Genomic DNA, 26,246 nt, shown 5'->3' with positions numbered 1-26,246 from the left:
AATAGTCTGATGGTTGTTGTGGGTTTTCCGGGCTGTATTGCCGTGGTCTTGGCATTGTAGTTCCTGATGTTTTGCCATCAGCTGTGGCTGGCATCTTCAGAGGTGTAGCACCAGTCTTTTGGTGCTACACCTCTGAAGATGCCAGCCACAGCTGCTGGCGAAACGTCAGGAACTACAATGCCAAGACCACGGCAATACAGCCCGGAAAACCCACAACAACCATCGTTCTCCAGCCGTGAAAGCCTTTGACAATACAATGAATAGTCTATCCTAATTTTCCATTATTAGGCTATGTGAGAGTTAGGGTCAGAGAATTGCAGTTTTATTGGCATTTCTTTTGTCCTTGCTCAGTGTATTGTATCTACATATGTGGTGTGTGTTTATTTTCTTAATAAATTTACTTTCATTTGGCATGCAGTCAGTCTGATCTCTGAAATTCTCTCTAATCCCTGTTTGATCCATGGGAACCAAAAGGGGGAGGAGGGGAAGAGGCAACAATTAACCCTGCTCCCTTAGAGCATTCAACCATGCATATCGGTCCCCCAGTAGACAGAGAGAGAAGTGGGGAGACATGACTGCTGTGTGGAGCCTCTCAGCACCAAGACAGCAGAGGATTCCTAAGTGCTAAGCCTCAGGAGGACTGTGTCCTAATAACCAACTAGATAGTGGCAGCAAAAGTTACCCAGAGAGAGAGAATAAGATACCAGGAGTGGAAAGAAAGGGTCAGGTTGGGCAGGTGACCTGGAAAGCTGAGTAACTTTCTCATGCCCGCATGGACAGAAGCAAAGGCACGCAAGCCCCACTTAACCACATCATTATTATATATTAATTTCAAAATCTCTCTTCTCAGCCTCTTATCTGAGCCTCAACACTAGGATTGCATATGAAAAGCTTTTTCAGACCAAGGTCATCGGACCCAACAATTCTGATGTCACTCCAGTCTAGGATCACTAAAGGAAATAAATTGCTTCCCCCCAGAAGATTCTGGAAACCTCATAATGTTCTTGAATATGAGGAACAATAGGAATTTAGAAGATCTTTTTCTGTGGAGGCTAGCTGAGAATCTTACCCATTGTGGTAATATAAACGTTAACATTGAAATTCTCTTTTAAATAGCCCAGATGTACACAACATTGACACAGCAATGCTAGCACTATGGGTTGTGGGATGCTGGCATTTAATTTGGGCCAAAGCATGACCTAAAATGCAATCCTAAACACACTTACTCTGTAAGCCCATTGACATCAGTGGGCTTAGAAGGGTGTAACTCTGTTTAAGACTGCACAGCTAAGTGACTTAACTATTACAGTGATCACATGAAACTTTACCACAGTAAGCACTTTTCTGAGGTATGACAGTCGATGAGGATTTTCACTACAAGTGACAGGAGGGACAGTGCAAAAAATGAGATTATGCTCATATACTAACAGGGCTTTCATTGAGGTACTCTCCTTCTCTGACTTGGCAGATGTGAGATGTGGTCTGTAGCTCGCTCTCAACAAATCTGCCTTCCCTAAGAGGCTTTGTGAGTGACTGACTGTCTTCTGTAAGCAGGTGTCCTATGGATCCTTCTTGGGATTTTGTGATACGTTTGGTGCTAGGGAAGAAGCAATATTCGTCCACCTGGCGTAAGAAAATGGGGCTTTTGCCATCAGGGTTGAACACAAGAAAGTTCTTGTTGTGTCCAGGGTCTTTTTTGGATAAAGCATCTACTTCCTTTGGCATAGACCTTGGGGTAACAGGAAGAGCCATAAAATAATCTCCCAACACATCATGGGATGTTTCTGAAGAAACAATTGGTGCTTGGTCCTCAAGTGGGAACACAGTGTCTGGTTTCTTCTGGAACAACTCTGGGTTGGAGAGACCTTCTATTGTTTCAGACAGCTGTGAGGCAGATGTTGACTTAGTAGCACAGGTGAGCATCTTCTCCTTCAAGGCCAGGCCAGGTAACAGAACTGAAGAGTCTCTTTCTGTATTCCTTGATAGATCTTCAGTGGTAAAATAATCCGAAATCCCATTTTGTGAAAGGTTCTTAGGGCTTGTAGGACTTTGTGGCCTCTGACCTTTGTTTTCCTCTTTTTCCAATACATCACTTGCTAACTGGCCTTCAGCTGTTTCTTGCTTTTTAAGAAGTGGCAGCTTCTCCTCTTCCTCAAATTGGACAGTACAAAGTGGTGGGATTGTCCCTTTATCTTTTCCCACTGGCAAAACCTGGTAACATGATCCATGAGGAAGTTCCACATATTGCATAGACACTGGTGTCTCTCTCATTTCTAAAGGGGCAACATCTTCCTGAACATCAGGCACAGGTGACCCTAGAAGGGACATTAAGTATGGACCAATAAAATCAAATACCTGCCAAGTTAAGCCCACCCTAGCATTATGACAATAGGCAAGCGTGGAAGATGGTGCAGGCTGCCTCAAACATTGGTCAACCTTGTCTTCAGAAAATCCTGTTATTTCTGTATTCTGTAAGACAGCTGGAAGTGGTTTTATTTTCCCTGACTCAGCTCCAAGAGAGTTTGAATCTAAAACCAGCATTTGCCTGCAGAAGGGAAAATAAGTAAAGAACATTAATCAGTTAAAAAAAAAGATTATCCCAGGATGCTTCCATACTACTTCCATCAAGGACATGGACTGAATACAGCTTCCCAAAGATCATGTTGTAGTTCAACATCTCAGCAATAAAGTGAATTGCCTGCTTGCATCTCACCGAAGATGCATGCTGGATCAGACTATACCATCACGGCCTGAACTATCTGCTTTCTAGGTTTCTATCTTTTTAAATATTGCAATATTCACCCTGATTTTTTAGTGAGCTCTAAAACTTGTACAATGTTTTGTGTCAATTTGGTTGGTTGGTCCAAATAAAAGGTATTTGTCCTTGCTTATATATTAGAATACTTTTGTGCTGTTCAGTCATTCCTTTCTTCAATCGCTTGCAAGTGGAACTGAAACTTGGGCTCCACACTCAGCATTCATGGGTTCCCCAGAAAAATCCAACACTGTTTAGCCTAATATATTTACCTGTCCAATGCACTGCTGCTGTTGAACTCTTCCTCTTCTAAAGAGCTCTGTCTACTGCTATCCTCAAAGCTTTCAGTCAGCTGTACTTTCTGAGAAGAAATAGTAACAAATATCAATTTCTCCTAAAGCAATGGAATGTAGAGGACAAACCTAGAATACAAGAAACAAGCCATAGCTGTGCCAGTATGTATACTACAGCTCTAACTGGCCTCTGTATGTAAGATTCTACCCAGATGTGTCATATTTTTGTTCATAGATCCAGAGGAGTTAGCCGTGTTAGTCTGTAGTAGCAAAATCAAAAAGAGTCCAGTAGCACCTTTAAGACTAACCAATTTTATTGTAGCATAAGCTTTCGAGAACCACAGCTCTCTTCGTCAGATGCATGGAGGGCAGAAAGAAACTGGTCAAATATAGAGGAGGAGAGGGGAGGGGAGGAGGAGAGGAGGGATGTAAACAACTCCTTTGTTCAGGGGCACTTTTTTGCTTTTCCCATTAAGCTGCTGTGTTTCTGCTCTGCACCCTTGTGTGACTGCATAGGTACATTTAGATTCTCCCTTCTATATCTGCATAAGCTTGTTTGGGACACATATACACAATGATGTGAATTTAGAAGCCATTACAGTGAATGGAAGGGCAGCAGCTCCTTGAAATCAAAGAATTTTCAAAAGAATGGTCCAGGGTACCTAAACAGGTGATTCTATCACAGGCAAGCTTGGGCAGCTTTCATCTGTTTTCTCAGGCTCTTTTGATCTCTCCTCCCACATATCCCAAGGGTTGCATTGGTAGAACCCTGCTGCATTCCTGTACTTGCATGCTTAAGACGTGTATAGAGAACTGGGTAGAATATAAACAAGATGATGGTGTGATAGGCAAGAGAGGTCAGATGCTAGCCTAAAACTCAACTCTTGCGGAGCTCCTGGAGAACTGGAATTTTCCACTTGTAGTTGATCCCCAATAGCTATGATAATGCTTAGGCCAGGTCAGAAGCAGACTGAAAACAGGGACCATGAGCTGCTTGGAGGGGTGGAAGAGATCTACTTTGGCTAGTAAGACTAAAGGTCCCTGTTGCTACTACACTGGAATGTTTGCTTGCATTGAGTACATGTTGGGCATTGTAGACAGAGGAAGGTAGGGTGATGCAACTTTATACTGCATGCCTGGTTCACTTTGTTGATTTATGTTTTTTTTTAAAAAAACTACCTTGATTAGATCTCTTTTAAAAATACTACCAAGGTTAAAGACATAAAACTCTATTTGTAGTGTTAAAAACACCTATGTCCCCATTGGACCTAGGATAAAGAGTTCTAGCATTGACACAGGAAGCAAAAAATTTCTCACACTCATTCAGAGACCCAACCACATCCCTGTGGTAGCATCTGCCATAAGTATAGTCATACTGGCGCTTCATTCTCAGTGCCACTGTCAGACTGTAGTTTCAGGTGGGTAGCCATGTTGGTCTGCAGTAGAAGAGCAAGATTCAAATTCTCTAACACCTTAAATACCAACAAGATTTTCAGGGTATATGCTTTCAATCAAGCTTTGTCTGAAAGCTTTGACTCTTGAAAGCTTGTACCTTGAAATTCTCGCTAGTCGTTAAGGTGCTACTGTAATCTTGCTCAAGTCACAGGGAGGAGACTTGGGAGGGGGGGGGGGTTTCTCCACAAAATGAGATGGAATGGCCACCTCATCATGAGAGCTTCATCAGCAGTCTGGTTTGCTCATGCACTGTGGACATTTTAAAATCTGCTGGCTTTCTTACTACTGCCCTATCATTATCAGGTCATCATTTAGGGGCAGAGTTCTGTTGTTTTAGAGTCAATTGTGAGGAGCAGGGCTCATTTCGAGGGGGAATGTGCAGGAACACAGTTCCGGCAGTTCCCCAAAGAAGTCACATGACAGGTGGCCCCGCCCTCCTGACTCTCGTCCATTTTGGGCCCGTTTCAGCCTGGATTGGGGCTGAAACGGCCTGGATCGGGCCTCTGACAGGTGGTGGATTACTCTCCCACTCAGCAGCGGCCCGATCCTGACCATTTTGGGCCCCTTTTTGGTGATTTTCAGCCCCTTTTTGCCATTTTGGGCCCAATTTCAGCCCTGAATGGCCAGGATTGGGTCCAAAACAGCCAAGATAGGTGATGTCAGGGGGTGTGGCACATGCAAATCAGTCATGCTTATGACACATTTCTGGTGATGGCAAGGGGTGTGGCATATGCAAATCAGTCATGCTTATGACACATTTCTGGTGATGGCAAGGGGTGAGGCATATGGTAATGAGTTATGCTAAGGAGTTCCTCCAGCTCTTTTTCTACGAAATGACCCTTGGTGAGGAAGATTGGGCAGATCTGTGCTGATGACAGACTTCTGGGAGGTGCAGCTTATCTTGCAGAAGTAAGAAAAGCTGCTTGTGCTGAAATTCTCTTTTCTGCACAGATATGAAGGATACAGGATCCCCGTAACCTTTTGCAGCTGGCAAGCCTAAGAAGCTGAAAGAGCTGCAGTTTTACTCTGTGCATTGAGCCTCATATTTTGAGCCAGAGTAATCCATACCTCTTGAATTGCAACGAGGTAACCAATCCTCTGATACATAAAGTGTGACTGTCTATCAAAATGAGGTGGGGGAGAAAATGAAAAGGAAGGTTGCTTGGTTTTAAAAAGAAAGGTTTCTTGGTCTTAAAATCCTTTACCAAGTTCAAATATATAGTGCAGATATATAGTTCAGTTAGTATCTCATGGAGAATGGCTCGCTTAGTAGTTGGCAAAGGCATGTGATACAAACACTGTCTTCAAACAAAGAACTCCAATGGAGAGTTTGAGGGAGAATCCAGTAAGAGGTCACTTACCGTAAAATAATCTGGGAACAGAATGTTACTGGGAGGGCATGGAATGCTTTTCTCCCATTCCCTTTTCTTTCTAGAAATATAAGAATGGCTTTAATATATCAGACCAAGCAGAGTTTCACCTGCCTCAGAATCCTGTGGGTAGTGAGGGAAAATCTACACATTAGAAATACCACATGAAAGCCTGCTGAAACATGGAAGCTGCCCCACATGGCATCCATAATTCACCACATGAATCAGCTGTCTCACATGAAGAATCGCCACATACATCACTGCTAGACATTCCTGGCATCAGGTGTAAATACCCCTCATGGTGGCTGTGAGTGACCCATTACTGCAACCACATGGAAGCTGTTTCCAGACTGTTTCCATGTGGCATTTGAATCATGGCGATTAGCTTTAATTTGGAGGAAACATACAACAGGCTCAGAGATCTGTTGATGCTAATCCAGCAAGTGGGCAAACTTTAAAAACTCTCAGTTATGCTTGGAGGCCTCTTAGTCCTTTTGCAACCATGTTCTCCTCTTGAAAAATATTCCTGGTCCAGTTCCTGCTCAGACTTAGGCTGAGACTAAATGCAGATGAGGTAAATTTAATCGGACTCATCATGATTACACTGCAAAGTATCATATGGAAAATCGGCGGGGGGGGGGCGTATTTTGTTTGTGGTCTTGAGGTTCCTCAAGGCTTTGCCCTGGATGGCCCAGGCTAGCCTGGTTTCATTAGATCTTGGAAGGTAAGTAGGGACAGCCCTGGTTAATATTTGGATGGGAGATAGGATTGCCAACTCCAGTTAGGGAAAGCTCTAGAGCTTTGGATGTGGATCCTGGGGAGGATGGAGTTTGGGTAGAGGAGGGACCACAGCAGGGTATAATGTCATAAAGTTCACCCTCCAAAGCAGCCATTTTCTCCAAGAGAACTGATCTCTGTAGTCTGGAACACAGTTGTAATTCCAGAAGATCTCCAGCCACCACCAGGTGGTTGGCAACCTGAAAGTAAGCCTACCAAGAAATTCCAGGGTTACTATGCAAAGGCAGACAATGGCAAACCAACCTCTGTTTGTCTCTTGCCTTGAAAACCCCATGAGCGTTCATCATAAGTCCGCTGCGACTTGACAGCACCTCACACACACACTTGAGGTTCCTCATCCCCAAATCAAAGCCCTGTGACTACCATGATGTTTGCCTTTCAGCAGAAGCTGCATCTGTTTGCATCTGTTTGTAGCAGGAAAAGGTTCTTCATATTACAGCCACCAAGGGAAGGATGCTCCACTTGGTGGCTGTTTCCAAAAGTTGAGCTGTTCAAATGCAGCGCTTCACCATTGCAAAGATTTCTTCTGAGGCGTTAGTAGTGGCATGATGAAAATCACGTGGTCAGCATGGTGGGATGCTGCACTCAAACAGCCAGGGCTCATTTTGAGGGGGAACGCGCAGGAACGCAGTTCCGGCAGTTCCCCAAAGAGGTCACATGTCAGGTGGCCCTACCCACCTGACTCTCAGCCATTTTGGGCCTGTTTCAGCCTGGATTGGGCCCAAAACGGCCCGGATCAGGCCTCTGACAGGTGGTGGATTACTCTCCCACTCAGCAGTGGTCCGATCCTGACCATTTTGGGCTCCTTTTCGGCCATTTTCAGCCCCTTTTTGCCATTTTGGGCCTAATTTCTGCCCTGAATGGCCAGGACTGGGTCCAAAACAGCCAGGATAGGTGATGCCAGGGGGTGTGGCATATGAAAATCAGTTATGCCAATGACACACTTCTGGTGGTGGCAAGGGGCGTGGCATATGCTACTGAGTTGTGCTAATGAGTTCCTCCAGCTCTTTTTCTACGAAATGACCCCTGCAAACAGCACATTATGTGGCTCCAGCTGCCACACAGAGTGATTTAAAGCCATTAGATATGGTGCTGAATCTCATGATAACTATTGTTCAGTTCAAAACTTTGGGCCCCTTTATGGGTTATGAGACAAAATTGCTCTCATCTCCCTGTCCCCAACCATATCTATGAAACATGAGAAAATACATGGGACAATAATCTTGCCAACAATGCATGAAAACTAAAAGAAACAAACAAAAGAAAAACATGGCAGTATATCCCAAAAAGCAGCTTCTGCATAGGGGATATAATTCAGGCTCAGAGTCAAGACAGTAGAGCCTACGTGCCTCTTCCCTTCTGTCCCCCATTCCTCCTCCCACCACTGTGACAATACATCCAGGGGTCCATCCTATTCACAACACAGGCATACCTGACTAGATATTTTTGGCTGCAGTAGAGTCCCACTATCGCCAAAATGATACAGGGTGGCACAGCAAGGGCAAAACTCCAGATAGGCAATTCTGAAACAGTAAAATCACAAAGAGGATAGGAAACCAAAACGAAAATCAAAACCATCCTCAGTCAAAATGAAATGGAATATGACAACGTGAAATGCTAAGGAATTATGGAGCATGAAACTGTCCTGATAACTGTTTGAACTTCTGAGCAGTAGGAATGTTTAGAAACATTCCATAACACCTCAGCAGCTGAGCTAATGACTCACAGGAATATACTAACACTATATTTTGTTTAGTAAAACAGTTATACTCTGCAAAATCTATATGCTCTGTGCTTTAATGACATCTCATTTATCTTTCTACACAATAAGATTATCCAGAGGTGACTTCACTTCACAAGCAAGTGTGTGTATGTTGTGTGTACTAGTAGATTGGTGGATAAATAGTTGATTAGTCTTATCAATTGATTAAAACATTTTGATCATATAAAAAGATTGCATACAGATTTTAAATTAAAAAGTCATTAAAAGTACTGATAAAAACTACAGATGACAGTGTTAAATGCTATCTTAAAAGACATTAAATTTAAAGAAAAAGCATACTTTGTTTTTACATAAATTCATCTGAGAAGAGGCATTCCCCATAACTCATATGCAGGTATGGAATGCCTGGAAAAATCATTATGAATATAATTTTTTAAAAAATCTTTATTTGACATCTAAATTTAAGAAAGCAGAATATTAAGCTTAAATCTCCAGCTGAAAGACCAAAAATATGATTGGGTTTGTTTACAAATACACAGCTGCTACAAATGGAATCCTCCCATTACTTAGTGGGTTTGGACAAGTTAGTAGGGTTCTGGGTTATGGGGGAGTTAATACTATTTGAGTCAAACTTGAGCTAAACCAGTAAGTATTACTTGCTGCCATTTGCTGGGAAATAGTTCCACCAGTGTCCCCTAGACAGGCTATGAGCCAAGCTATTGGCCTGCCTACAGACATGGGGGAGAGAAAGAGGAAAGGTTTTTAATGGACTATGTTGATTAAATCTGCAGTCAAAACAAGTCTTTAGGAGCACATCCTTCCACCGAAGTCCAGGAAGTAAAATGTGGGGCAAATGTCAAGCCCTGAAAATACTCCTGGTTTCAAGGTTACATTTGCAGTGACCAGTGGTACTGTGTTGGGAGGGAAATGATCTGATAATTCCAGAAGCTGGAACTAAGAGCCAAGCTACAAGTGATGCCTTACACAGGTTGGACACTTGTCAGCTTCCCTCAAGTTTTGATGGGAAATGTAGGCATCCTGGTTTTATAGCTTGGCTCCGCATTACAGCTGCAAGAGTAGGATGCCTACATTTCCCATCAAAACTGAGGGAAGCTGACAAGTGTCCAACCTGTGTCAGGCGTCACTTGTAGCTTGGCTCTTAGTTCTAGATATCAGTGCTGCTCTGTTCCCCCTCCATGTGTGAGGTCTGGAATAGACATGAGCAAGAACCAAAAAAATTTAATGAGCCAGTGGTTTGTGGTTCGGTGCCAACAACAATCCCAAGATCACGAACCGCAACGAACATTTACCATTGCCGAACCGGTTCGCGGTTCGCGGTTCGTGGGGCGCAGAACGCCCCCCGTGGCACTTAGAGTGCCCATATTCCCGGGGAGTCTTTTGCAAGCTCTCCTACAGCCATCACCCAAGTTTGGACAAGATTGCAAAAGGGATCTTGGAGTTATACCCTCTCCAATCCAAGGCCCCCAGGAAACTCCCACAAAAATCCAAGCTCAATTATACTCTCAGTCCTTCTCCCCAAAGGCTAGCAAGTGGCAAGCAAGAGCTCTGTCCCACTCCACTGCTTGCTGAAAGTGAAACCCAGCCTGGGAGCCCACGGCTATTTATAAGCACAGGTCCCATTGAGCAATGCAGGAGGTCTGTCTTTGGCTGTCAGAGCTGCCTATCAGGGTTTGCAGGGATGAGATTGGAGTGCCCATGGCTACAGAACACCTCATTCCCCCGCCCTCCCCTGGGTGTCTTCTCCCAACTTGTAACCGCTTTGCAGCTCCGTGGTTGGAAGGAAGACCTGACAATCAAGGTAAGCTGGGCTTCCATTTGGGTTTCCAGGGCGACAGAAGGAGCGCAGACAGAGTTCAGACATTTCCCCAGCTCTGTTGCCAGGGGAATTGATTGCTGGCACCTGACTGTCTGCCTTCCCGAACTGCAGCCGAATGCACCGAATCAGGCCTCTCCCGAACGCTGGTTCGTTGGCCGTGGACAATCATGAACCGCTGGATCGCAATCGCGCGATTGCCAATTTCGTGGGTTTTTTAAGTTCATAATGCGGTTCATGCCCATCTCTAGTCTGGAATAATCACCTCCATTCTGCCCTCCCACTAAAAATGAGCCCAAGGGTCCTCATTCAGAAATCTCTACTGTGACTTACCACTTTCAGTATCCCATTCATATTCTTCACTCCACTTGCTCCATGGGCCATTATAGGATAATAATGAATGCCCTGCTTTTGCCCGCACTTTTGCCTTGTAATGGGTTCCTGGTTCCAGCGACTGCAAGGTGAACGAGGCTTCTTCACTGATGTTCTGAGGCTGGATCTGGGAAAAGAAAAAATATTTTTTTACTCCAGGTCTTGTTCACCTATTGCGATGCAAGCAGCTACTGCTTACCTTCTCATGTGTCTTTCCAGCTTCCCAGTATAAAACTTGAAATATCTTTGGAATATTATCTTCTATGCGTTTCCACTGCAGTTGGTTCTTTGACACAGAGAGCTGATCAGGAGGGTCTACCTTGACTAGAAAACAGAGACTGTATCAGGATATGGATCCATCCATCCAACTACTTGGCCTCGCTTCTCAAGCTCTTTCTAATGAATATTGGTGCATGGATAAAGCATCCTTCATTCCATATCAAGGACACATGTAGCAGAAAACAAGAACTAATTATATGTACAATGTGGACCATAGCAACAAGCTTAAGGGTCATTGTCAACGCAGTCAACACCTGGGCATGATAAACCCACGTAAAGAAAAAAATTCCTCAAAATTAGTGATGTCATGACTGTTCATAATCATCTAGTCCAGTGTATGATTGTTTTCATCTTGTAAGAGCCAGTATTGAGTGTTGGAGTCCAGAGGCACATTAGAGACCAGCAAGATTCTTCTAAGGTGCTGCTGTACTTGATTCCTGCTGTTCTACTTCAGACCAAAATGGCTATCTACCTAAAACTGTATTATGCCTTGAGTACCATATCCTTGAGAATATAAACCGAGTTTCTGAACTAGCATAAATTAGCAAGTAACTCTGGAACATGTAGCTTTCCAGGTGGCTGAATACTCAGCAGAGACATTAGGTGCATGGAAACTTGTCCTCGGGTATATTTATTTATTTTGTGCATTTTTATCCTGTTAAGGAGATCAGGATAGTGCAAATTGTTTTCCTCTCTTCCATTTTATCCTTACAACAACTCTGTGAGGTAGGTTAGGTGGAGGGAGAATAAATGACTCAATATGTTTCATGGCAAGTATTGTTGAGAACCCTCCACTCCCCAATTCTAGTCCAATGCTCTAACAATTATTTCTCACTGTAGCAATCAGGCAACCTGGAAACTTCGCACCTCTGTGCTAGTTCTTGGGATGCTGCTGTGAGCATCTTCAGTAACATCATTGCAAGAAAGCCTGATGTTTCTACTGAGAAGTCAGACATCCTGGAAAACTACATTTCCCAGAATCCCAATTATCCTTGAAGCTGCCATTTCAGTGATCCAGATGCCAGGGAAGAACAGAGTTGCCTTACATTTGTTGCTGCCACCATCACAACCACCAAATTAGTTTGGGGGAATGGCAGAGACAGCGGAGCAGAGCTCAGGGGCTCCTGGGTGAAGGGACTGGGGAAGCTGATGGGGAGGCTGGGGGTCACAGGACCTTGGGCCCATATCATAATCCCAAAAGCAACTTCAGTTGCATGAGGAGCTTTTTGAATGGATTCAGAAAAATTGAGAAACTATCTGATTTTTCAGAGAATGTTTCATATGAGCCTGTTCTGAACAGAGCAGGGCGAAATTCACTCATCACTATCCCAAACACCTGTGACTTTAAAGAGGGTTCTATGATGTGCTGATAGCTCACATGGAGAAGTGATCATACCAAAAGCGTTGTTAGTACCTGGCCATGTTATTTCTTCAAGAGGCAAACATCCCCTGATTTGCACCACTCCAAATTGGCTGTTTAGTCTTTCTTTTGGTCACACCTGCAATAGCTACACTCTCATGTGTATTCTCCACATTTGCCTCTTCATGAATAAGCACTGGCTGTGTTGGCCATAAAATCAAGGCCTGCATAATCCCCTGTGAATCAATACATGTATTTTTCAAAAGAAGCTCACTGTTGTACACAGGCGCAATCTTTTTCTCATCTTTCTTGGGCCGCACAGATATGAGGTATTGACTTAGTCTTTTGGGGTTGGAAATGCTGATCTCGCAGCTTTGCAGTACATGACGGGCGTCTGCTAATTCCTGTTCCTCAACTGGGGAGCATTGCCTCTCTCTGAGGAACAAGAAACATGACAAAGAAAAAGATACGTCAAACAAAAGACAAGCAGAATCAAACAGGAGTCCAGTGGCACTCACAAAATTCATTCCAGCATAAACTTTCAGGAGTCAGAGCTCCATCAGATGAACAGTTCTGTAAATCCACCAGTCCAATTTATGCACACTGCAGCAATGGGGAGGGGGGGGTGCAAGCAGACTCCCAGGCAGCTTTGCTCAATGACAGCTCACTTACTCGAGTTCCAGACTGGCTTTGTAGAAGAGCGCAAACAAGACAGAACTGGTGAGCTCTCGTCTCACCTCCCAGCTGCAGTTTAACCGATCTAGACCATTAAACAGACAGTGAAGGTTCTTGGGTTGAGCTTCATCACCTAACAGAAAAACCGAAAAAATATTTATTTATTAAAAAATACACCCCACCCTTCCCATCACTCAGGCAACTGACAAACAGCTTAAAACAGCTTTATGTAACATAATAAGACCATAATCCCCCTTAGGGAAGACCTAAGAAGAATCAGTCTGCCCATAAACAACAAATGCCATCAAAATCCGCTCAGCCAAATGCTCTCACAAATAGAAACACAGACATGAAGCTGCCTGATACTGAATCAGATCATTTGTTCATCAAGATCAGTTCTGGCCACTCAGATGGTCAGCAGCAGCTCTCCAGATCATATACCTGATTTTTAAAGTAGAGATGCCATGGAATGAATCTGGCACCTTCTGCATGTTAAGAAGCTGCTCTACTACCATGTAAACTTGCCAGGGGCCCACCAGTGGTGGGCAAACTTGTGGTGATCCATGCCTCTGTCTGCTGTGCTGATCACTAGCCGATCAGTAGGAGGAGGCAAGCCAAGGAAATGGGTGCATGCCCCCCAGCCCGAATAAATGTGGTCACTTCCAGTGCGACCTGGAAGTGATAGAGTTGTGCCAGGGCTGATTGCCAATTCTTAAAGAATCAGCCCTGGCACAAGACCATTGCTTCTAGGTCTCCCTAGAAGTGACATCATTGGCAGGGGTTGCAAGCCAGCATGCATGCTGACACACACACACACACACACACAAGTAAAACTGGGGTAAGTGCCCATTGCCCCCACCTCCCAGAGTTCCTACAGGTGCCAGGGGTGGGGGCTGGCACCCCTACCACTGAGCCATGGCCCCTGCTAAAGGATTTGCATGCCTTCCTAAAGGCCTTTCTCACTGTCTCAGGGAGCCCATTCCCCAGGTTAGGCAATCACAAAGCAGGCTCTTGGATATGTAGATGTTAAACAAGCCTGCTGCACTGTGCATATTGACAAGAGCAATGGCTCAAACAGAGTTGGTGCATTGGATCATATACAGAGTTTTGGTTTGGGATATCTGGTATTTAGCAAATGTAGGGTTGAGTGGATTTCCTCCTTTCTATTCTTGAACTGTTCTTTCTGTTATGCAATCTGCACCTAAAATTAATTACATCTAAAATTAATTCCTAGATCATGCATAGCTTAATGGATTTGCATTTCTCCACCCCCATATTACTAACATACGGATAAAACACTGCAAAAAAGGAGACTACACATGTAATTAAGGGTAGTGTCAACAGTGCATGACAATGTCCTTGTATTCTCAGATTTACTGTGTGTACCACCATTCAACACCGGATCCATCCACCATATCATGTCACTTTGGGTTTTTTGTTGTTTGTTTGTGGGGGGTGTGTGTTGCTGCATATGGAAGCAGGGCTAGCCCCACCTAGCAAGTAGATCAGGCAGATATCAATGGACTTTTTAAATCAAACTGAAAACCAGGTGCTATATGTGGCCATAGTATTTCTATCTCTGTGCATGTTTCCAAACTGCATCCAAACCCTGCCTTGAACCTCAAGGCTATTTTTCATTGGCGGCTCATATCTCCCCATTTTTTGATGTCAGAAAGCTTTCTGGAGCATCATCACCTTAACCAGTTACCCTATGTTCATGCATATATGATTACACCATTCTTTTGTGTTGTGCTTTACTGATGTACACGTGTGCTCCTATACATTAGGAAAACACACAAAAAGATCCATGATACAGCTGTCCATATAATCACATCAACGTCACTTATCAATGCATCCTTGCACATCAGTAACATAGAAGAAGGAAAAGATGCATATTTATTTATCTACGTTATTTATAGTCCGCCTTTCTCACTGAGACTCTAGACGGATTACACAGTCTAGGACCAATACAATCAATAGGACAAATACAATCAATAGGACAGGACATCCCATAAACAAAGCAATAAGGACTGGATTGCAGAAATCTGAAAACAAGCAGACCTCTGAAAATGGAGCTGAAACAAAGCATTAACATTACACATTAAACAAAGCAGAAATTACTTGAGCTGGAAGAACTGAAATTTAAGCAAGCTGGACTTCTGCAACACTATGTACAAACTTCAGAAATAAAAGACAGAACAGAGAATTCCTAATGCAGAGAATTTCTGATACAGGAGAATCTCTAAATCATAACTGTCATTGGAAAAAACATTAAATGTTTAGAACACCATAGACTTAAACTGGGATAACTCACTCAGTATAGGAATACACTGTATATCTCCTAAAGTGTCACCAGTCACACTGTAGCATAAACTTGTGCTTTTTCTTTTGGGCTTTTTTAAAAAAAACCAAAAGCCAGCGGTGGGGGGAATTACATGACAAGAATTTGAAAAAAGCTCAGAAAGGGAAGAAGAATAGATTTGTAGGAATGAAGGTCTCTTGTCACCTTGCTGAAAAAGACAGCGGCAATGTTTTGAAAACAATCTCATTAATATGCCAGAAATGTAGATATTATCTCCTCTAATGCTAGTTAGCTCTCCTTAATTGCAAACCACCTCTGAACATCTCTTGCCTTGAAACCCCTACAGAGTCACCATAAGTCGCTTGTGACTTGAGGACACTTTCCACCACCAACGTTCTAGAGCAAGCACACACATATGCAAACATCCACACAAGCCAGAACCTCAGTACTGTGAAGGGAAGTGTAGAGCTAGAACTTGCATGGACTGGGTCAACCGAATGATCAAGGGACTAAAGCACTTTCTCCATCAGAAAAGGCTAAAGAATTTGGAAAGCTTCTGTTTAAAAAATAAGACTAAGGTGAGATGTGAGAGTGTTATAAAATTATATATGTCTGGAGAAAGTAGACCTTGATATTTAGCTAAAAAACAAGTGACATATATGGGACTGTAGGATATATTCAGCAAAATCCTGACATTTGACAGCCTATGCTGTGTAGTGGATAGAGTGTCAGGCTAGGATCTGGGAGATCTAGGTTCGAATCCTCACTCTGTCATGGAAGATTGCTGAGTGACCTTGGCACAGCCACATACTTTTCAGTCTAACCAACTGTAAAGGGTTGTTGTGAGGATAAAATGGAGGAGAGGATAAAGATAGGGAGAAAGGCAGGGAGTAAAGGAAGTAAATAAATAAATGTATAAAAGACCACTCTGTATGCCTCTATTGAAACTCTCGGCATGCTGCAAGTCTGATGTCAGCGTTTTCTCCCACATGCAGTAACACAGTTTCCCATCCTGTGACCACTTTCAGCCCACTTCCTTCCACTTCCTCAGAAAGTTGTATCACTTGGAAACTCTGCATTGTGCAAACAACTCAAACCCTTGGACTCAAATGTCTATAGTAGTCTGCCACCACTTAGACATTTTAGGTGTATTACCGTAATAGCCTGCTGTAGGCACTCCAGAAATTCTCCTCTTGAACATGGTCTGCTTGCATGTGTGAGATAAAACAATCTAGAATCCTTCACAGGTTTTCTAGGAGCAAAGAAACTCCCATTTGCCCAGGGTCTTGCATTCATACGTCATGGCAAATTGAAGCTTAACTCAAAGATTCCCAAGCCAGTCCTTAAACGGTGTTTCAAGCACAAGAGGAGGAGGGAAGGGACAGTACAAGCACAGCCACACACTGACGGTCAAACTAAATGAAATGAGTAACACAAGTAGAGATGAGCACGATCAGCATTACGATAGAAAAATGCCCACGATAATGGCGTTCGCGTGATCGGGACCCAGTGGATCGGTGCTGTCCACGGCGACCGATCCAGCGTTCGGGGGGAGGGCTTCATTGGGGCTTGATTTGGGCCATCAGGATCTGATCGGGGATGCAGCCAATCAGGCGCCAGTAATCTATTCCCAGGGCAACAGAGCCAGGGGAATGCATGAGCTGTGTTTGCCCTCCTTCTGTCGCCCTGGAAACTCGAATGGAAGCCCAGCTTTCCTTGATCAGCAGGGCTTCCTTCCAACCACGGAGCAGCAACACACTCACCACCAATTGGGAGAAGAGATCCAGGGGAGGGAGGGGGAGGGGGGTGTTCTGTAGCCATGGGCACGTTTTTTGCTTTTTAAAAAAACAGGGCTTTGTAGGAGGAATGGCTGTTTTTCTGTCTGTCACTCTCTGTTTTTAACCTGCTTTTAAAACACTGTATTTTGTGGGAAAACCTCATTCACGGCTCTGTGTGTGTGTTTAAAATATGCTTTTGGAAGACTGGCTGCTTGCTTTTAAAATTGGGTGGGGAGGAATGGAGGATTCTGTCCCTGCTTTTTTTAAAAAGCTGGCTGAAACATGTTGATGGGGTGTCTCTCTCTCTCTATTTGGAGAGGCAGGGACGGGTTAAAAACTTCCCCCCCCTCTGCTCTATATGTGTGTGTGTGTGTGTGTGTGTGTGTGTGTGTGTGTGAGAGAGAGAGAGAGAGAGAGAGAGAGAGAGAGAGAGAGAGAGAGAGAGAGAGAGAGAACATTCCCTCCCTGAGGGGAGGTGGCTCATTGCCGGGTTAAAAACTCCCCCCCCCTGCTCTAAGTGTATGTGTGTGTGTGGGAACGTCCCCTCCCTGAGGGGAGGTGGCTTGTCGCCAGGTTAAAAACTCCCCCCCCCTGCTCTGTGTGTGTGTGGGAACGCCACCTCCCCGTGCCCGCCGGGCCCGGCGGTCGCCGCCACCACCCATCTTCCCACATAGCTGGGAAAAGCAGGGCGCCCCTCCGCTTTGGCCTCCCCGATCCGATCCACAGATCAGAAATGGGAGTTGATCGGTGATTTGGGTTCGTCGCTGGCGCGGATCCACAATCAGCTTGATTGGTAATTTCTTGGGGATTGTGCCCACCTCTAAACACAAGTCAGGTTTGGGACAGTCATAAGTAACAGCAGGGAACTAACATTCCCAAGCGCTTTGGAGCCCAGTTTGGCTTGGGAGAGCAGTATGGTGGGGGAGGAGCTTCATTCTTCCCTCCTGTATCATTTTTCTAAGTTGAAATGGTCATACAGTCCACAGAACCTCAAAGCAGAGCAGCCAGTACCCCTGTGGCTGTTTTTCTTGGGGAAATGGCAGGTACAGCAGGAAGGAGGGGCTGCTTTAGCCTTCCTGAGAAAAAGTGACTGGTCCAAGTTCACCCAGCAAGCTTCCATAGCAGAGTGGGGATTTAAGCCCGGATATTTCAGGTCCGAGTCCAGCACACTAATCACTACACCACCACATCTAGTTGAACATCTGGCCTGAACCTTATTTAGCCAGTTTGCATACTGCTGCTCAGGATGCACTCCACAACCAGTGCCGACTGGCTCTCAAATGCCCTCATGCCCCAGCAAGCCTTCACATGGATCATGTCTATGCTTGCCAACCTCCAGGTATGGCCTGGAGATCTGAAATTATACGCCCCTCCTTTCCTTAAACCGCACCTCCCCCAAAATCTCTAGGACTTTCCCAACCCAGAGCTGGCAACCCTGACCATTTCACCAGGGGTTTACCTTCTTGTACTGTCCAGTTCACAGCAGAACTCCATGCACTATAAAAGCCCGAAAGATGACTGCCTTGGTGTGGTTTGCTTCGAACACGAGCAATGTAAGTACTCCCAGGCACAAGATCACCATGATGGAGAAGGCAGTGTGAGATGTTTGAGATGAACATAGAGGAAGAGCTCTGTTAAGTAAGAAAGAGATAGTCATGGAAAAGGGGATGGAGGAGAGGAGGAAGACTCTTTCATGAGGGAAAGAGACATGCTTTGCCTACAAGAAGGCCCCAGGTTCAGAGGTAACAGGTGCTGATAAACAACTAATCTCTGCTTGAGAGCATGGAGAAAGCCTTGGCTAGTAACAGCCGACAATCCTCAGGTACATGAACTCAGTCAGACTCAGTATGGCAGGTATATAATACCAAGAAAAACATAGCCTTATAGTATTTGTGCTTCATGCTGTAATGCAATATCAAATGTTTTAGTCTTTCAATGTCAAACATTTCAGGAAGCTTTGCAGAAGCTGGTGGAACAGGAATCCTGTTGAACTGAGGGAAAATGAAAAGCAATTGAGTATCCACTAAAATATTGCCAGGAATGCTCTAGCGTAAACTTAGGCTGTGTTATCTAGCTTAAAGGGCCTCCATGAATGTTAGTTAGAAGCGCAACCCCCCCCCAAAAAAGGATTCTTTGGCTTATACAAAACCTGCAGTTTAAAGTATAAGGAATATGGGAGCAAAATTCCACAAGAACAATTGGACTCAGAAGGTCAGAGTGAGAAGAAACACATATTTTTTTTCCTCTTCTGTTTCTGTTCCGTTGATCAAGAACTTTTGATTAAAGAAATTAATCAATTAAAGAATTGATTAAAGGCATTCCGTACATAGGCATAATAGCCCAAATCCACGAGATATGCATTGATCAAAGCCCTCTTTTAATCTCCAGAGGTACCTCACACCTTGACAATGGTCACACATGACACTAGTTTTGCAAGACAGATAGTTAAAGCAATTGAGATTTCCTGTGCAAATGTAGTTCCTGGAATGCTATAATCTATCCAGGAAGAACCATTTGATCATGGCTGAATCCACATTACCTCGGCCCTGGTGTTGCACTAAATGTTCGCTAAACACCCGGAAGTATAGCGTCTTTCAAGCGTGATTTCTGAATCACGCTTGAAAGACGCTATACTTCCAGGTGTTTAGCGAACATTTAGTGCAACACCGGGACGTGCCGAGGTAATGTGGATTCAGCCCATCTCTCAGCATATCCATATCAATCTTAACACTTACCCAAAGTGCGCTTTCCTTGCATATTCTAATACCTCTCTTTTTAAGGGTTAAGTACCTTATCCTATCGTAGATCATACTTTTCAGTGCACAGCAAGGTCTCAGAATCAGGGCTGCACCAATCAGGACCCAGTCCAAAGGCCACCAATGACTTATAGTTACCAAAGTCCTGGTACAATATCTGGAGACACCATGATATTGAGACAATAGCAATTCTTCCCCATTGACAACAAGGTAAATTCAGGAGCATAATAGAAGCTCTCAGGGCGCTCTGTTCTTGGTAGCTGGCTTCCATCCAAACCCATCTTCCACTTATCATGAACACTGAAGCTTCAGACCCTTCCTCTTCAAGACAAGTGGAGCATCATTTCTCTTCCTCTATTCTGCTTTCCTTCCCCAATTTAACCTTTCACATCCTCTTTTCCATTCCCCCTCTCTTAGCTCTCCCATTTTCCATTGCAGACTGGTTGTCTTACTACAGCTGGCTCCTTCCCACTGCAGACTGGTCAGGGACTCCTTTTTCATTATGCTAAATCCCATTCCTATTTACCCCACCATACCTTCTAGTCCTATTTTGGGCAGTCCATCCCCTGTCTCTCCTCTCTGGATTGGTTTGCTCTAAACTAGCCAAGAAGGAAGTACACAATTTGGATCCTGAAGATAACTTTAATCAGGAGGAACATAGGGCCAAGCTAGAAGCGACGAATTACACTTGTATGGCAAGTGAACAGACTCACATGTATTCCTCCCTTTTCACTTGTGCTCCACTTGATCATGAGTGGAGAACAAGTGGAGCGCAAGTGAACAGGGAGGAATTTCACATGTGAGTCTGTTCACTTGCCATACAAGTGTAATTCTTCACTTCTAGCTTGGACCTTGGGTTAAAGTAATACAACTGCACACTAGCAGTGCATGAACTGATTGTTTTATTTAGTTTCTATAGTACAACTGCCTACTATCTCCATTTACCTCACTGATTCTCTGTTTCTAATCTAGTCTGTTGTCCGGACAACAAACCAGCAAGTTACTTGTTGGTTAAGCATTTTGTTTTCCCTCCCGCCTCTCATCAATGTGGGAATTGCTGTATCAAAACCGAGTTGAGTATACGCCAGAAATGATTCCATCTTAGCCCCATGTCTTATGTGTGGGCCATGCATGTGGAGGGGACGCTCTGACATGTCAGGCCCTTCTCAAGGACTGATTAGGGTAACAGCTATTTGTTTTTAAGCCATGGAATCCTTGGCTTCCCCAGATTAGCTGTGAACTAGTAGGCCTCACCCATACCAGATGAACCAGGAAATTTCTCATTCATGTGATCTCACCTATCCCAGGTAGATTCCAGAAACAACAAAGAATAACAGATTCATTGTGTTTAGAACTTGCCTCATAAGAAGTACATTCTTGCATGGATGCTTGCTGAATGACCACAGGTCAGTCACACACTCTTAGCCTAACCTACCTCATAGGATTGTTGTGAGGCTAAAAAGTAGAAGTGGAGAATGTTGTACCCCACTTTGGGTCCCCACTGGGGAGAAAGGCAGGGTAGGGTATACATGAAGTAAAATAGGATAAAAGCTTTGGCCACAATTAATCTCTTAACTTTCAATGTGCCTAAGAGTTTTTATCATTTTTGCTGCAACCAACTAAGATGGCTATACCTCTGAAGGCTGATTCCAGTCTCTTCTATCTGTTCTGATTCTTCTTTTTTAAAAAAAGTTTTAAGCTGATAAAGAATTGGTGGCCAAGAAGGTAGTACACGCTGGATGGCATGTAGATGACTGACCAGGGATAAGATCCTACAGTGCTGTTATATCTGCACAGCAACTGCTCTTCTGACAGAACAGCTTTTCCATTTGTGGAGGAAGGGATGGGGATTTCTTCCCAATTCCCCTCTCCCGCTGCAGCCCCCCAATCCCGCCCCCACCCCCCAGTTCCTTTGGAGTCACTGATGCTTCGGAGCTCTGATGCTTTAGGAGGTAAAGGCTGCAGTGGGGGAGGGGGGAAAGAGGCAGGAAAGTTGCCTTCCTGTGGCAATATGCCATTCATGCTGTGTAAAATCCAAGCCCAAAGTGTGAGGCTTTAGTCTAACCATGTTAGTGGTTAGACTATTGGCCTACAACTCTGGAGACCCAGGTTCAAATCCCCACTCTGTCATGAAATCCCCTGAATGCCGATGGGCCAGTTTATTCTCTTTCAGCCTAACCTATCTCACAGGGTTACTGTGAGGATAAAATGGTGGAAAGGAGAAATACAATGATCCCAGCTGAAATACTTCTTTTCTTTCACTCACTTCTCTCCTTCCATTTCCACCATGTTGCCTCATGCAGCACTCGTTGCCTGTGAGATATCATTCTTCCCTAACTTCTATTCCACACTCACAGGACCTGTATCTCCTGTACCTAAACAGAATATTGTATCCTGAAGACAGAATTAGGGTAAAGAGTAGAAGGCATGCAATTAGGCTCACAAACCAAATATGACATTGCTAGCTCTCTCTCTTTTCCTGTGTTAATTGTAGGTTGCTGCTAAAAGCATTCAATGATGATGTGGCAGACAATCATCTATGAAAAGTGGTACCATGCTAATTTGTTAGCCATAAAGGTGTCCCAGGATTTGTCACCCTTCCTCCTGCAACAAACTAAGGTGACTACTCTCCTGGAATCCATTCAAAACTTCTCATTGTTGGAAGTTCATACAAATGCTCTATCTGGTCTTTTGTTGAATGCCAGCCAGAATATCATTGTAAAACTAAATGGTCACAAATACCTCCCAGGGTTCCCAGTCCCTTTTGTAGTTGACTTCATAGTCCAAGGTTTCATCCAGCCGATGGCTTCCATTTGTTCTACCACCTGCTTTCCATGTCAGCAGAAAGTCACCTTCTTCTGTGAGGTTGATGTCTAGTTCCTTGGGTGGAGGAGGCTGGACTAAGAGGATGAGAAAGAGATATGCAGATCAGTCCTTTGCTTATATTAAAAACAACAACAACAACACAACAGATCTGCCTGCAGTGACCCAATATAAAGAAGGATACAGCTGCTGATTTCAGCAGGTGGTGTGTTTTTTCTCCTGCTTGACAAGTTGCTGCGAAACTATTAATAGAAGCCCTTTTCATCTAGTTATCCCAGCCACCACCTGCTTGATCATGGTGGTGTTTCTCAGTTCCTAAAACTATTCCAGGCAACAAACCTTCACGTATGGGTCACACTTCAGGCAGACGTTCAAAATTGACTAGTTCATATTTCAGCAAGGACCAAAGTCTATTGATCAGATGTGTACCCCAGTAAAAAAATTAGTTTTACTTGTCAGCTTTGGAGGTGCAACTACTTCTCCTTAATAAACTGTGAAAGCTGCTGAATGTGATCATCCATCTGAATATTTGTTTCAAATCTGGGAATGTTATCCCAACCGGATTCATACAAAACAACCCGGATCCATTTCAAGCAAAAGTGACACCTTGTTTATTACTTATGCTAGGCATAAATTTTTTTTCTTAGATTGTTCCACAGGACAAAGAAAGATACAACAGATTAATCAGGGCTGGTTCTACTATTAAGCCAACTGAGACAGATGCTTCAAGCAGCAGTTGGGTGGGGGGATGCAAACCTCCCACCTGACCCACCTGTCGCCAGCTGCCTGTCCTGCCCAGCCATTGCTTCTGAAGCAGCTACTCTTTCTTGCTCTCTCTCCCCCAGCCATCTTTACACACAATGTGGCAAGCCATGCATGTCCTATTGGGTTTCTCAAACCCTTGCGTAATTCTCTCATCTCATATGCATCACTGTGATTGCAACCAGGGTTATCAGGAGGGTTGCAAGGGCAACCAAACTTTTGCAGGAGGAAGGAATCTTGCCATACTCTCTTTATAGAGGAGGTTTGGGTCCTGCAGCCAACAGGTGGGGGATGGGGCCAAGGGCAAGGCAGGGGCTGCCCTGGGTGGCCAAATGATTTGAGTAATCCCTGACAGTACTACCGTACTATTACATCACAGAAATCTACTGTCAAAAGTTTGCTACACTTAGAGCCAAGCTACAAGTGACGCCTGACACAGGTTGGACACTTGTCAGCTTCCCTCAAGTTTCGATGGAAAATGTAGGCGTCCTGGTCTTGCAGCTGTAATGGAGAGCCAAGCTGTAAAACCAGGACGCCTACATTTCCCATCAAAACTTGAGGAAAGCTGACAAGTGTCCAACCTGTGTAAGGCGTCACTTGTAGCTTGGCTCTCGGGGTCTTAGATGTTTAGTGGATGCTCAGTCCTTGAATTCTGTGCACAAAGGTAGGGGGGCTTAATGAAAACCCCAAGCCCCTCTCCCTGAGCTATACAACTTTGACCCCCTGTAGTTTACTAAAAATTGCAGCTGGGAGTCTTCACAAATAAGTGGGGCCAGGGGACTCCTGACTCCCTGTAATTGACCCAAGAGTGGAAATTTGGGTCTTTGACAAACATGTCAGAAACAGGATGGGGAGAATTTGATGGCGAAAGTGGCAAGTGGGAGGTGACTAATACTTGAGAAAATGGTTCAAGGAGAGAAATGCAGGGCAGAAGCGGAAGACTGGGGAAAGGATTAAGCAATCCTTGCATGAAAATTTCGTCTCCCCTTCAAATTGCACATGGGTGTGCACACACACACTATCACAGTTTAGGTGTTTGGTGTAAACCCAGATTTCTAGATCTAGAGCCCTATCAAACATCTGACCTCAGAATTATCAAATATCAAAAAGATCAGAATTCCAGTTCTTTGTCCATTCTGATGATGCCCTTGAAAGTTAGACTGACAGTGGGAGTGATTAGGGTTAGAGGAAGTTACAGAACTCTACATTGTACTATATGTTAATTTTTTTGTATGTCTTATAGTAGAAACCTACATGAGATTCAGCCTTGTGAATAGTACGTGCATTCCATTTCATGCCAGTGTAACTTGCTAAACTAATATTGTCCTATGATCAGAACCAATACAGAATATTTTCAAGGTGACCATTCATATGTCTACCGTAATGTGCAAATACAAAAACATTCATCTTGTGGGAAAGATAGTTATGTATGAATTCATTCCATAATGTTCCTGGGAAACCTGAACACATACCATTGTCAAAGAGGCTGACATTCAGCTTGACTTCCAGTTTCCGTTCTGGTTTGAAAGTGTAGAACTCTGATATTAAAGCACTGAAATAGGATTCGTTTCTGTAGCAGTTCCACTTCCAACTTTGAGAGTCCATGTCTTGGGAACAGGTCATCTGTTCAAAGTTCCTGTAAGTACGAGAAGAGACTTTTTATTTTTTTACTAATTTCAGGGATGTCTCCAAGGGGTAGCTCTAGTGCTCCTCCCAAATATTTCCCCCAAGATCTTTGAGCTAGTGTAAATGTCCAGGAGCCTTGACCTAGATAGACCAGGCTAGCCCAATCTTATCCGATCTCAGAAGCTAAGCTGGGTCAGCCCTGGTTAGTACTTGGATGGGAGACTACTAAGGGTTGCTATGCAGAGGCAGGCAATGGCAATCCACCTCTGTTCATCTCTTGCCTTGAAAGGCCCTGTGGAGTTGCCATAAGTCAGCTGTGACTTGACAGCAAAAAGAAAAAAAATCCCCAGGATCTGGTTGATTTGAAGGGTCATCCTAAGAAGCCCTGCCTGCATCTTCAGAGACTAACAAGAGTAAGTTATCACTTCACTTCTGTGACAATTCACTTCTTGCAAACTCTTACCCTCTCTGAGTGGGCCTACACCAAAATACACTAGAGAAGAAGCCTGTCTTTCACTTCTTGTCTGATTTTTCCAGCTCTGTACTATGAACTGCATCCCAATGAGATAACAAGGGGAAATCCTGATGATCAAGTTGATGCTTGATACACAAAGAAACCAGGAGACTGTAGTTCTGTGAGTAAAAAGACAGGAATCTTCAACACAGAATTCACCACGTCTCATCAAACTACAATTCCCAGGATTCTTTAAGGGAAGCCATGACAGTTACATTGGTATAAAATGGATATAAATTTGTAACCAATATGTAGTACAGAGGCAGAATCTTAGGTCTCTTCTCAGCCTCATCCACTTTCATTATGCAAGAACAGGAATGTTATTCATATAGCAGACACTTTGAAGATAATCATAAGTAGGAGCCCTGTCTCTGGAAACCCCCTTGAACTCAGCAGTCTTCTGTCTCTTTGTTATTTACAATGGTTAACAGTTGGATTTGGGCCACTCACGCATGGTCACTGGTCTTATAGAAAAGATTCATCTTGATAAGCTTTTGTGCATCTTGTTGCTCAGACCAGGTACAGGATACAAACGAGCGGTAGTCATTAATACATTGGAGGGTTTCCGTGAGCTGACTCCCTGAAAAGGAAAGAGAATTTTCCTCAGAAATTGGATTTTAACTGATGTCTTATAGGGGAAGAGGGGGCAGTAGAAAATGTATGGCTAAGGAATAATGTGTCCGGGGTCTGAGCCCCAGCCCCCAGACTTGACAAGAGGGAACAGCAGGGGACAAAAGGGTGGCAGCAACTCCACCCCCCAAACCGGCAACC

At 44.1% G+C, this 26,246-nt stretch overlaps 1 protein-coding gene across 1 annotated transcript in view; it reads right to left on the bottom strand.

Annotated features, from left to right (window-relative positions):
- Positions 1–235: 235 nt before the first annotated feature.
- Positions 236–26,246, bottom strand: part of CSF2RB (colony stimulating factor 2 receptor subunit beta) — a 28,623-nt gene continuing 2,612 nt past the window's right edge. Inside the window, exons 2-13 of the mRNA XM_054987733.1 lie at positions 25,926–26,055; positions 24,808–24,971; positions 22,493–22,650; positions 18,454–18,625; positions 12,912–13,047; positions 12,514–12,674; positions 10,800–10,924; positions 10,562–10,727; positions 8,104–8,194; positions 5,865–5,934; positions 3,028–3,116; positions 236–2,545 (exon numbers count right to left, since the gene is read on the bottom strand). Coding sequence (XP_054843708.1) covers positions 1,417–2,545; positions 3,028–3,116; positions 5,865–5,934; positions 8,104–8,194; positions 10,562–10,727; positions 10,800–10,924; positions 12,514–12,674; positions 12,912–13,047; positions 18,454–18,625; positions 22,493–22,650; positions 24,808–24,971; positions 25,926–26,055 — 2,591 coding nt within the window. The 3' untranslated portion in view covers positions 236–1,416. The remainder of the gene's footprint in view (positions 2,546–3,027; positions 3,117–5,864; positions 5,935–8,103; positions 8,195–10,561; positions 10,728–10,799; positions 10,925–12,513; positions 12,675–12,911; positions 13,048–18,453; positions 18,626–22,492; positions 22,651–24,807; positions 24,972–25,925; positions 26,056–26,246) is intronic.

Source organism: Eublepharis macularius, chromosome 9 (genome assembly GCF_028583425.1).
Source record: "Eublepharis macularius isolate TG4126 chromosome 9, MPM_Emac_v1.0, whole genome shotgun sequence".
Lineage (NCBI taxonomy): Eukaryota > Metazoa > Chordata > Lepidosauria > Squamata > Eublepharidae > Eublepharis > Eublepharis macularius.
The sequence above is the reverse complement of the archived record's forward strand: the minus strand, read 5'-3'. Positions and strand labels throughout refer to the sequence as shown.